The sequence below is a fragment of the Adiantum capillus-veneris genome, chromosome 7 (assembly GCF_014529385.1).
Source record: "Adiantum capillus-veneris isolate H3 chromosome 7, ASM1452938v2, whole genome shotgun sequence".
NCBI classification, from domain to species: domain Eukaryota; kingdom Viridiplantae; phylum Streptophyta; class Polypodiopsida; order Polypodiales; family Pteridaceae; genus Adiantum; species Adiantum capillus-veneris.
In genome coordinates this window covers 117,388,356-117,401,459 of record NC_140937.1, presented here as the reverse complement: position 1 = coordinate 117,401,459, position 13,104 = coordinate 117,388,356, and the positions used below count along the sequence as shown (strand labels likewise).

At 42.2% G+C, this 13,104-nt stretch overlaps 1 protein-coding gene across 2 annotated transcripts; it reads right to left on the bottom strand.

Moving 5' to 3' along the window:
- Window positions 1-4,223: 4,223 nt before the first annotated feature.
- LOC147454491 (uncharacterized) lies at window positions 4,224-10,965 on the bottom strand. 2 transcript variants are annotated; one of them, XM_086516429.1, is made up of 3 exons: window positions 10,767-10,965; window positions 5,475-5,593; window positions 4,224-4,500 (listed from the first exon to the last, which is right to left on the bottom strand). In XM_086516429.1, the coding sequence occupies exons 1-2, from the start codon at window positions 10,893-10,895 to the stop codon at window positions 5,495-5,497; spliced, it is 228 nt and encodes a 75-aa protein (XP_086372555.1). In that variant the 5' UTR covers window positions 10,896-10,965; the 3' UTR covers window positions 4,224-4,500; window positions 5,475-5,494. The 2 variants fall into 2 exon arrangements, with proteins under 2 accessions (XP_086372555.1, XP_086372554.1); XM_086516428.1 differs by lacking the exon at window positions 5,475-5,593 and having other exon boundaries at window positions 10,767-10,957.
- Window positions 10,966-13,104: the final 2,139 nt, after the last annotated feature.

Here is a 13,104-nt window from a genome sequence, read left to right as displayed (position 1 = left end):
AGAGAGGAGAGAAATAATTTTTCTTTTTCAAGAAGGAAGGAAGAGAGAGAGAGAGAGAGAGAGAGGAGAGAGGGGGGGGGGGGGGGGGGGGGGGGGGGGAGAGGGAAGCTATTAAAACAAAGAGAGGGAGAGAGAGAATCTTATGGGCATTCTCTAAAAAAGCATTGAAAAGAAGAGAGATAACATTTATTTATTTTTTCATTTTCAATAAGAGAGAGAGAGAGAGAGAGAGGGAAGCTATTAAAACAAAGAGAGAGAGAGAGAGAGGGAATCTTATGATTCTCTTAAAAAGTATTGAAATAATTTTTCATAGAGAGGATTGTATAGTAGACATAAAATTTCAATAGATTCTAGAGAGAGAAAATATGTCGAGAAGATATAAAATCCAATTTTAGAGATGCTATCCGGAGAGATAAAACATAATCTAGAGAGAGAAATTCCATGAGTGATTACAGATTCTAACCTTGACGGAGGTACAATTGGACCACCTTTTTAGAGAGAGAGAGAGAGAGAGAGAGAGAGAGAGAGAGAGAGAGAGAGAGAGGTACAATGTACATGTAAAACAAACACATTAACCTTAAAACAAGTCATATAAAATCAAAGTCGTGGTCCTCGATTGTGGGTTCATACCAAAATAAGGAGAGAGAAACATTTAAGAAATAAAAGTAAAAAATTGAGAGAAAAATGACAGACATGTAAGTTAATACGGTCAGTATGTTGTGTAGGCCATCCAAACCCTTTGGTTAGACTCTGTATGAAAACTCCTCCCAGAGTAATTGTAATCAACTTGTGAACTTATTCACTAGATTGAGGACGTCTTTTCTTGAAAAGACAACTTTGAAGAGATCAATCAATGAACATCAACACTCATTGAGTAATTTGGCATTGGCTTGGTCATACCCCTGGAAATCCCACTCTTATAGACACAATTAGTGCTATAAATAAAACAATGATCAACTTGTGAAATTGAACTTATCCACTGCATCTTGGTGATTGAGGACATCTTTTCTTAAAAAGACAACTTTGTAGAGATCAATCAATGTCCATCAACACTCATGGAGTAATTTTGCATTAGCTAGGTCATACCCTTGGAAATACCACTCTTATAGGCACAATTAGTGCTATAAATTAAACAAAAGACTCTCCCAAGTTGAAATCTGTGTGTGTGTGTGTGTGTGTGTGTGTGAGAGAGAGAGAGAGAGAGAGAGAGAGAGAGAGAGAGAGAGAGAGAAGCTATTAAAATAAAGAGAGGAAGAGAGAGAGAGAGGGAGAGGGAATCTTATGAGCATTCTTTTTAAAAGTATTGAAATCATTTGTTATAGAGAGGATTGTATAATAGAGAGAGAATTTCAATAGATTCTAGAGAGAGAAAATATGTCGAGAATATCTAAAATCCAATTTTAGAGAGATGCTATCTAGAGAGAGAAAAACAATCTTTGAGAGAGAAATTCAATGCTGGATATCACAAGATTCTAACCTTGATGGAGGTACAATTAGACCACCTTTTGAGTGAGAGAGAGAGAGAGAGAGAGAGAGAGAGAGAGAGAGAGAGAGGTACAATGTACATGTGTCTTTGACCTCATGTATCTTTGACCTCAAAACAAGCACACTAACCTTAAAACGAGTCACATAAAATCAAAGTTGTCGTCCTCGATTGTGGGTTCATACCAAAATGAGGAGAGAGAGAGAGAGAGAGAGAGAGAGAGAGAGAGAGAATTAAGAGATAAAAGTAAAAAATGGACAAAAAAATGATAGACGTGTAAGTTAATACGGTCGGTATGTTGTGTAGGCCATCCAAACCCTTTGGTTAGACTCTATATGGAAACTAATTAAACTATCAATTAATGGTGACCAACACACTCTACCTCGTCCCAGAGTGATCAGATAATGGGTTTCGCTTTCATTTACAATTAGAGTTGATTGGACTTTAGAGACAAAATCTTATCTGTTTATATTTCTATTATGACAAGGATTTGTAAGTGATATACAGCTGGGAAAAAAACACATGTAAAAGAGAAAGGTGAAGAAGGATGCTTTTTTTACAAATTGACATTCACTTGTCACTGTTTGAGACAAGATACAAAGTGGAAGCTCTTTTACATGACAAAAACGAGATTCAACATCATTGATGTGGGGCAAGCGAGTATCAACCTCATTCAAAGACACTTTCAAATTTGTAATTTTGCCAAGCAAATGCGCATACGTCCAATATACATTGTGCAGGTTCTACCGCCTTTTGACTGTTTTATACAACAACGTTTTGGGCCCCCGTCAAGGTCGGCGATCGCGGGGCAAGAGATCATGGCCGTCAACCAGCTCACCATTACTGACAGGAATATCAACTGCAACCGTTAGATGATTGCCAGGTCAGCACCCGAAACCCACTCCCATGCTTCCAATGAGGATCCGGCATGTCAATGCAGGGAAAGCACGCAACTGTTGACACCTCAGCTAGCGGAAGAACTGCAGCCCGAGATGCCCACAACCTGCCACCTTAGCTCTCGGAATGTTGAATTTGTACCGATTGTCCATGGATTCAGATGACACCTGCTGGCCCCGCTCCCCCCAACGCTTGACAGGAGGGAATGGCCCTGGAGTGGCCTTTCCCTTGCAATGCAACTCCCCATGGCTCCCAGCTCCCACCGATCACCAAGGGTCATTGCATTATGGGGAAAGGCCATTCCCTGCCCCCAAAGGCCATAGTAAAGCATGAAACTTTTGGGAGCAATTGTAAACCATTGGATAAAGCAAGTTAGTGATGGCAATCATTTTTTTCCTCTTATTCTTGTAAGAGAGGGATTAACTAAGCATTGTCTTTTGTGTATGCAGGCCACTATGAGAGAGAGTGGAGCGGGCCGAGACTCTCTTTTCTAATCCTCTTATGCAGGCCACTATGACTTTTTTCACCTTATTGCTTGCCTGTCTAGAAAGCTGGCTAATCTCACATAAACTTAAGAAAAATTTATCTTCGTGAAGCAAAATTATTTGAAAGTGCATTCAAACACGCAAGTAATATCATTGATAGATACAAAATCATTTTACTAGAACTGTATGTTATGTGATGACTATGAACTGCTTTGTTAAGTCCTTTTAAGCACACAAACTTGCCTGCTTCTCTGAATTAGTGAGTGATTCAGCTAAATTTTCAAGGTGCCAAGACTATCAAGCTCAGAAAAATATCTCAACTGGGTAAAGCATAGAGCCAACAAAGATCATAGAGCCAAGAAAAGTAAATGGAAGTGAGAGAACATTGACAATTACAAATACACTCTCTCTCTCTCTCTCTCTCTCTCTCTCTCTCTCGCGCACACACACACATTCACACATCAGAGAGAGAGAGAGAGAGAGAGAGAGAGAGAGAGAGAGAGAGAGAGAGTTCTTGAAGACCAATCATTCAGAAGAGTGTGTGTGTGTGTGTGTGTGTGTGTGTGTGTGTGTGTGAGTGAGAGAGAGAGAGAGAGAGAGAGAGAGAGAGAGAGAGAGAAGACCAATCATTCAGAAGTGTGTGTGTGTGTGTGTGAGAGAGAGAGAGAGAGAGAGTTCCCTCTCTCTCTCTCTCTCTCTCTCTCTCTCTCTCTCTCTCTCTCTTTCTTATGGGGATGTGTGTGTGTGTGTGTGTGTGTGTGAGAGAGATCTTATGGGGATGAATGATTGGTCTTCAAGAACTCTCTCTCTCTCTCTCTCTCTCTCTCTCTCTTATGGGGATGTGTGTGTGTGTGAGAGAGATCTTATGGAGATGTGTGTGTGTGTGTGTGTGAGAGAGAGAGAGAGAGAGAGAGAGAGAGAGAGAGAGAGGAACAATCCCAAGAGACCTCAAAAGATCTCTCAGACGAGTCTTGAACTCAATACCCCTCATTCATGAGGGAAGTGGGATAACCAATCTACCACACTTGGGTGATAGAAAGGTTATTCCAGTTTCCTCTCTCTCTCTCTCTCTCTCTCTCTCTCTCTCTCTCTCTCTCTAGAAACCACCATGGGGAACCTTCTGAGTGTCAACCCCCGTAACGTCACGAGAAGCACGTCACGAGACAAATCAACGCCAAAATAGATTTTGCTGAAGGGGATATTTGAGTCCACAGTTAACCACACAAAATAGATTCTCTTGAAGGGGACATCCAAAACGGATGGAAACAAGAAGCCACCTCACCTCTCAGATTAACACCTACAAGGGAGAATCCACACACGTGCAGACAGCCAGAAATCAATCCAACATGACACTCGAATGCCAAAACTGCATAGCTAAATAAAATCTGAAGTGTGTACTTTTTTGAGTGTCCACAAAATGAGATGACAAACAAAGAGCTTATCCTCGATTGCTTCAGGGATCTTCTAAAACTAAGCTACGCATCATCAAGGACTCTGCCAGCCAAAGACTGTGTCAAAGCAACCAATTCCATTGAACTCAGGAGCAAGCTTTGCAAGAGCAAATCGAGACAGTAAACCACTTCTTTGTGCAGGCGTCTGCAGGCGGTGATTTGAATCCTGTGCTGGAGGACTAGCCTGAAACAAAATTTAAAGGAGAAGTTGAAAAGCCTGCAAGTTTTCCTAAAGAACCAACAATCTCAATTGTTAATAAAACAAGGTTCTAGTAAACAACTTTTCTTCTATCTAAAACTTACTATCTTAACGTATGACCCACAGAGGGAAAAGCACATAATTTTTCTTTAAAATTATATGGCAATAAAGCACATGCATCAATGTGTTCTATTGTCAAACAGACTGCCACTATGAAGCTTTGAATTAAGCACAAACAAAGGTAGAGCCACTCGATCAGCATATGCATTCATTCTCATGGTTACATAAACTTGTTTACGACCAGTGTGAGCTGAATTCTGCTGTTACTTGCAAAGAATCTCTCTCTCAAATCTTGAGACATTATGGTAAACGTGGCTCATTTAACAAAGTCTGCTCCACGTGCTCATGGTTATGAGATGCAAACAAGCTACGTATATTTCCTTCTCATGGCAATGAAAGATTCCACTCAGCATTTTCTAATTACTTCTGAAGCCCTTGTTTGTAGGTTGGTCTGGAGGGCACTACAAGGGCCATAGCAATTGTCAACTTTCATATGCACTGTTAACACCAGAATTGTGTGAACACAAGCCACTTTTATGGCTATAAGCAACTTTTGTGTAAAATTTTGTTCCCATAAATCACAAAAAAACGCATCAAAACCTGTCAGGGATTTGTTCTCAAGGCATGTAGGGAGATGATTATTAAAAAAAGAAATATAGAATTTCATATGAAAACACCATTTTTTTAAAGGTGATGCACTCGAGTAAAAATTGCCCAAAACTTTTGATATACCCTCTACATGCCTTTGAAATCTTCAAAGCACACAAACTTTTTTTAATTACTTGGGATATATATACATTGAGAATACGTGTATATACTAATTTACTGTCAACTTGGTTTAGACCAATCCAACACAAAAAGACAAGCAAAGCGTTGCACTGGAGCAGACAAGGAAATACCAGGTAGGATAGAGACCAATCTACTTGCTGAAGGTAGCTGGCTCCCAAAAACCAGAGCTGGGGAGGGAACTCCAAGAAGACAATGCAAGAGGCTCTGGCTGTAACCACTTTGGGCACCACTTGCCAAATCAAAGAACAAATGGAACAAATTTTAGCACTTATTCGCAATGAGACTGAAATAGAAAATCACACTTAAGACGCGGACTGAGGGAGTTGAAAGTTCCATTCAGACTCTGAGGATGACTAGCTTGCCATCGTGGTTCAAGGTGATAGTTCTGTTGGGGAACGGGAAGGTAGCATGGTTTTGGTCATGCCAAGGCATTCCCAAAAGAGAGTCGCAGTGCCCCTTCATGATGTGAAGGTTGATCTTGTCGTGGTACCCCTGAATGGTGACGAGAAGGGTACCAATAAGGCCGACAACAAATGGGGCCATCCCACCCCCTTCCTGTGGGATCTTTGTACTTACTACTCTTTTTTTCAGCTCTCTTTAATTTATCAATCTACTTTTTCTCATTAAAAAAAGAAAAAAAGCGGGACAACTATGCTGGTATCTCTTGTAGCCAACTCTGCCTCTATGCCTCTAGCAAATTGGTCGTACTCAAAAAGTCTATGAGCTTGAGAAATTTTGAGTGGATGAAATTTTCAGTGGCTCCGAGATCAAAGAAGATAAGTGCTTTGTGGCCATGAATCTTTCCATAAGCTCTTCACAATTGCTTGGAAGCATCGGGTACAAAAATTGCATAGATGCTTGGAATAAGTCCCACTGTAGTTCTCGCTTTCTTGGCAGGAGGTTTCTCAAGAGGTTTCTCTCCTTTGTGGGAACGGACATAGGAAGTGTGTCACAAACTGGTGACGTGGCTGGCCCCTGCACACACACACATTGCTGGCTCACTCCCGGAAAACGTGCTGGAAATCGCGCTAACAGGCTGACACGTGGCAAACTATATGGATGCCGCAATTTCCGCTGACTGTTGACGTGGCAGGTTCTCCGTAAAACGCGTTGGGCTATTGACGTGGCAGTATGTACAGAATTCCGTAATTTGCGCTGGCTGCTTTTGGCTGGAAGTTTTTAAGTGAGAGCTTTTGGGACAGTTAGCTTTTGAGTTTGAGATTTTGGGGCTCTGCTTTTGGGCATCCCTTCTAACAATAAATAGGTCCACGGGCCCTCATTACTCAGAGCATCTGGATGCAAATTCTGAGTGTGAGATCCCGCCGACTCTTTTGTACTTTGCACACAGATTAATATAAAAAGAAATACCGAAAGAAGCGCCAGTCTTTGGGGCCAATACTCTTGGCACGGAACTACGCCGGGCCATGTTGTCTTTTGTGAACTACTTTAAAGTGAATCTCTCCTGTGTCGCGGTAGAATCTTGACTTGGGGTGTCAAAGTTTTTTACAGAGGTATCAGAGCGCGGCCGATTTCTCTTTTACCGGAAAAACCGATTCTTCCCTCGCGACACTTAGGGATTCCAACAAGAAGCAGTCGACTACTTTTGCATCCGCTACCGCAGGAGGAGATCACGAAGAAGATTATGATGATTTAACACAGCAAGAGTACGGGCGACCTCGGCCTACTCAGTACGAACTTCAAGAGATGGAAAGTCGACAACAGGTTGACGAGTGCACAAAGCAAATGATTAAATTTGCGAAGGATCCGCAATTTGCAAAATTTTTGTCTTAGCAATTCATCGCACAAGTGCACATCCAGTGTGGCAGAAAGCCATAGAACCACCCATTAAACTGGCAATCAAGAAACCTCCTTCTCCGAGGATGTATACAGAGCAAGAATTACAAGAGGTGGTTCAGACACAGATCAGTCGGCGTTTGGATGCGAACAAGCAATTCAAAAAAGCAAGTGAAAAAGCGCAAGGGGACTGAATACCCCGGTTATTTGGGCCATCAATCTTCTTTTGCATTTGCAAGAAAGCAGAAGAAGCATGTACGATTTGAAGGACTACCCGGTTCTTCTTCTTCTTCTTCTTACAATTCTTCTAGGTCTTCTAACTCAAGCAAGGAGGACAGAAAAGGCAAAAAGCAAAAAGCAAAGCCCAAATTTCGCCCAATTTCTGACAGTCCTATAGTGGAACACGTTACAGATATTCCAAGGGCTTACAATGGTGATGTGATGCGATGTGATGTGATTGTCGTCTTTGTACAAGTGCTGGATTTGTGTCGTCTAGTGCGTCAGTACTTAGAGTCAGTGTCTACTGAACTGGTTTATGGCTTATGTCTGAATTTGCAGGCGTAATTGAGGGTGATTAGAATTTTTTCAAGAGGGGGATTATGTCACAAAATGATGACGTGGCATGACCACCCGCGGACACTACGGACGCTAGCGTGGCAGATTACACGAAATCCCGAAATTTGCGTTGGATGATGACATGCAAGGTCTGTACGGATTTCCGCAAATTGCGCTGATGGCTTTTGACAGCTTTTGAGAACCAGTTGCTTTTGGGACTTCTTGCTTTTGAGTTTACTGCTTTTGGGGCTCTGCTTTTTGGGCATCCCTTGTAAGAATAAATAGACCCTTTGGAGCCTCACTCTTCAGAGCATCTGGATGCAGAGAGCAAAGGACCCCTCGGGTGTTGTACTTTGCTCAAGCATTCAAGTAAAGAAATACCGAAAGGGACGCCAGGTTTTGGGGCCAACACGTTTGGGCACGGAACTTCATCGGGCCATGTCGACTTATATTTTAAAGTTGTCAAGTATTTTAAGTGATTCTCTCGTGTGTCGTGCCCGATTTCCAACTTGGGGTGCCCAAGTCTGTGACACTAGATCTACGTTTTTGCAGCCAGCCCAAATCTACCCCTTGGTGCCATCAACAACCCCTCATCGAGACGGATCCAAAGGTGCATCCAATCAGCCTTGGTGGTGCTTCAATTTCAAGAGTTACCGCAACGACACTCCCTATTCGAGTCAATGGGGTCTGCATTTGAGGTATTGCATGTGTGTTGTTGCTAAATTGGCTTTATCTGACAGGAAAATAATTCTAAAGTGAGAGGGTTTTCTCGCTTAGAACACTAAGAAAAAATAATTCTAAATGAATTATTGGAATTTTCAGTGAGAGGGTTTTTCTCACTGGAGACATCCAAGTTCAGATATTTCTAAGTGTGTCATTCAGAGTAATGAGGGAGCACTAAGAACGGGAATATCTGTAAGGCCACCAAGAACGGGTACTTCTGATGCGTCACATCGAATGGGTGGCAAGGAGCATCGGGAAGAAGTATCCAACCACCCGGGAACGGACACCTCTGATGCGTCATAGGATGGGTGACATAGAGAATCGCGAAGGAGATTGTACCGTAAGTTCGGTAGGAAAAGACTAGGTGATGGGTATTCCTGATGCGTCACAAGGTGGGTGACAGGTGCATCAGAAAGGGAATATCCATAATCAAGAGGAAATTCCGAACTGTGTTAGAATTGTGCACAAGGAAAAGCAAGCACTTAATGAAGATGGGTTCAAAGGAAACTTTAAAGGTAATGATTTTCATGTTATGATCTTTAAGTATTTGTTTGCAGGTGTACTTCCTCTTAGTGAGGGAGTAGGAGCAGAGGAAGGCATGAGCCTCTGCAGGAGAAAGCGCTCTGAGGAACTAGAGCCAGATCAGCCCAAGGGTTTTGTACCCAAGTTTGCGAAGTAGATCCACGGATCGGAGAGAGGTAGTCTCTCGAGTTGTGATCCGGACGCTGAGATTCCCAAGTAAGGACTTCGTGTCCAAGAAAGCGGAGTTATTATGCAAGAACAGGACTCTGGAAACAGAGTCGGAAAAGAGTTGCAGGGATGCCATGCCCCGAGTCTGGAAGGTGAGATCCAAAGGCAAGAACCTTAGTTCTCGAGGATTTGGAATAAGGAATGGAAGTTCCTTGGAATAGGGTTTTGCCCTAGGAATCGGAATCTGAGGCTTCCAGGAACCATCGAGTCTTATTCTAGAATGAACGTGGTAATACGTTCGATTCAAGTGCTTGTATAGACTACTCTTCAGTAATGAAGATACTATTACGGGGGGGGACAAGCCCATCTTCTGGTCCCAGTACTGTATCGATCTTCTCACTCTCTCTTATCTCTCTCCCTTTATCTATTTCTCTCTATATCCTTTGGCTTCAATAATAAGTGATAAATCCTATTTATCCGAATGTATTTTATATTGTTATGCGCTCCTGATTGTGACATGTGTAGGGTCTGCATTTGAGAAATTGCATGTGTGTACATTTCATTTTACACAATCAAAAGCAAATACCACATCGGCCTTGAGAGGATTGATTGAGACCCTATTAGGTGTCATTCTCCTCCTCTCACTCTCCCCTCCTCTACACATGTCTGTCTCTCTCATTCTCCCTTTTTAAGGAAATAAAAGGAGGCTAAGTAGCACACATTCAAGCAAAAAAAGAAGTAAAGATTTGTATAAGTGTAAAATCTAGATCTTCACCATTTCAATTCCATTGCACCTAACACTTCATCTAATACACTCAAAGATTTGCGGAAGGAAGGCAATGTGGTGCGATTCTATTCTCAACGTTAGGCTCCAGCGATTGCTCTAACTTCCTTGTTAGAGCCTGCAGGACCAATCTATTCTTTTAAAGATATTGCGGCAGACAAGGCAAAGGTTGTGCCGAAATCGATCTCATACTTATCTGTCTACAAATCAAAGCTATTGATTACATGCAAACCCAACATGGTGTACAAGCGATCGAGCTCTAGCTTGTACAGCTAACATATACTTTCGAAGCCAATCCATCTTTTGATCCCCTATCTGGAGTCTATATCATTTTTTCAATCTATTAACATGTTGTGCGCCCGCTTTGCTACATGAAATACAAGTATGCACAATCACCACACAAAAATGTGCAGCAAACAAATGAAGACAAAACCCCACCCCAAAAAGAACAAAAGAAAACAACCAGACATTTTGTAAAAGGGTACAAGCAATGAGGATGTGAGCATACAAGACCACGGGTTGGCAGCCTAGAAACTATAGTCCAATAATCTTTCTATGTCAAAACAAGGGATAGGAAAACAAAATGCAATATGTAACAACACTCTGCAAGGTTGATTGAAGTTTGTGTCCTAAACTTCCAATCACTGAAATCGCAAGATCTGGAAACACCACAAGCCATACTTAATGAGTGTGCAATGTTTCTTATAAAACAGGTCTGAGACTCAGTTAAGTTGCGAATTCTCAGAGTACAATGTCTCAGTAAACTTGCAGCCAAATCTGCTCAAAGAAAAGATGAAGAACCAAACAATATAAACAAAGCACGAACATAGAGGAGATGAGTAAACGCAAGAGTTACCTCGGAAGAGGACTTTGGGCTGAAACCCGATGCGGAGTAGTCGTAAAGGCCCAGTAGCTGCATTTCGGAGCTTGAGAGGGCACCCATGGCGCCCGCAGCAAGGCCTGCGAAGCTCCCGAAGGTCGCCATCTCCCACCCCTTCCGAAGAAGAAGACAGCGAGAGAGCGTCTTTCTCAAAGCAAGCAAGAAAGAAAAGAGAAGCGCTGTAGCCACTTCTCCCTTACATAATGTACATAATTTTAATTAGGAAAAATTACCAAAATACCCCTCCAATTTGTGGAAATTTCCAAAATACCCCTCAAATTTCAAAAATTCCCAAAATACTCTTGTATCTATTTTAGTTGGATTGTTCATGATTTCCTAATCTTTATTCTTTTTTGACACTGGAGATCCGTTTTTTAGTGCTTAGCATGTAATTTGTCACTAATTACCTCCCAAAAAAAGACAATTATGTCTAAAAATAAGGAAGCAATTCATCTTTAAAGCCTACATAACTAGCTCAAATTCTAGTTTTAGTATCTTGTATTGATAGACAACCGTCTTCTCATGAAAATCTACAAAAAAAATTATCTTTGGATGGGTATTTTGGGAATTTTGGAAAATTTGAAGGGCATTTTGGGAATTTATGACAAAATATGAGGTGTATATTGGGAATTTTGAAATTTAAAGGGTATTTTGGAAATTTCCACAATTAGAGGGGTATTTTCATAATTTTCTCTTTTAATTATAGTCTTTCTCAAAGCAAGCGAGAAAGAAAAGAGAAGCATTGTAGCCACTTCTCCCTTATTAAAGCACATAATCTATATAACTATAATTATATATTGACATACACACACTATATACTTCCTGTCCACATTTGTGCCACCCTATCGCAGGTTCTCAAATCTCTACTATATTTGCACGAATCTTTTTAGATTCCATTCCGCGGTAAGCTTCATGTTGCGTTAAGCTTGAGTTTTCCACAGTAAAATTCCAAGCTCGAGATTTGAACACAGATAGAATACACGGACGATACCGGGATTTCAAGCTAGCTAAGAAGCCACTCTTCGTGCGCTGCTCTAGCAGCTTTTTTTTTAATTAGAAAAAACAACAGGCTGTGATGGCCACCCTTCTCCTACGCCTATCATCCCACGACTCTGCAGTCGATAAGGTGGATGCCATCGGCCACCGCACGTACCCATGCCACTACGCGCCTGCATGTGAGTCGTCACCTCTATAGAGCATCTTCATAGATTCTTATTAACAAAACATTTCTTTAAATCGTAGGCACATGTATTTCCTCTTCAATAAAGAAAACATGTTTCTTTACTGGATACCCTGGAATATTCCCCTGTCCACGTTAAACCCCCCCCCCCCCCCCCCTCTCTCTCTTATCCACGTAAACCCCCTTCGCGTAAACCCCCATGTCTGCAGCGCTTTGCCGCCCTTCCCTGTTGTTGCCTCTTCCACACACCAAACAATGCTCATGTGTCGCATCTACCCCCCACATGCTATCCCCACATAAGCATGCACATCGAATCTCCCTCTCTGTCTCATCTCGTTGTAGGCATTGCATCTCTCTCTCTCTCTCTCTCTCTCTCTCTCTCTCTCTCTCTCTCTCTCATACACCTCACATCTCTCTACAATCAAGGCAGGGATATTGGAAGGATGCGCACATGCATGCGCGCGCACACACACACACAGAGTAGTGCTCATCCGGCACAAACAGAACCTGCTTTTGGCTTAAAAGCCTCCAAGAGCTACCGCCCACTGCCCTTCAGAGGCTGAGAGAGAGAGAGAGAGAGAGAGAGATGTCGATGGGTAGTTTCGACTCGAAAGGGGGGCATGCACCATCCATCCCAAACTCTACCCTCCCACTTGCCTCACCGCCAACCTCTGGCCTTCGCTCCAAATGGGATCATCTCCAAATTCCCTTTTTTCACGATTTTCATAAAATTGTTTAGACATATTGACAAGTGTTAAATTAAGTTCATTAAATCAAAAGTCCCCCCCCCCCCCCCACCCCAAAAAAAGCCACAAAGGACGCGGGTTTTCATTAAGCCCTAAAAGGCATGGGGTCTTGAATGAAGACCCCATGATGGAATCTACAGCAGCTAAGTGCATTCACGAATCTCAAGGAGAGTGGACGTCAAGCAAAGGATGCACGTGTTGGTGACCACCCGGACTCGAACCCAATACTATGTTGAGGCAACACAATACCCTAACCACGTCGGCGCGTGCCTTTTGTTGTCCCCAATGCCCAAACAAAAACTTACATAGTAAACTGTTACACCCAGTAGTAAACTAGGACACAAAAAGTAGACACGCCCCTTTAAAATCAGGCAATCGAGTCAACCTG

Bases quoted from the DNA above. Each gene is read 5' to 3' on its own strand.
- LOC147454491 (XM_086516428.1), bottom strand. From the start codon at position 10,895: ATGGCGACCTTCGGGAGCTTCGCAGGCCTTGCTGCGGGCGCCATGGGT. The intron at 4,501-10,766 runs GTAACTCTTGCG...ATTTTGTTTCAG, and splicing joins GCCCAAAGTCCTCTTCCGAG to GCTAGTCCTCCAGCACAGGA.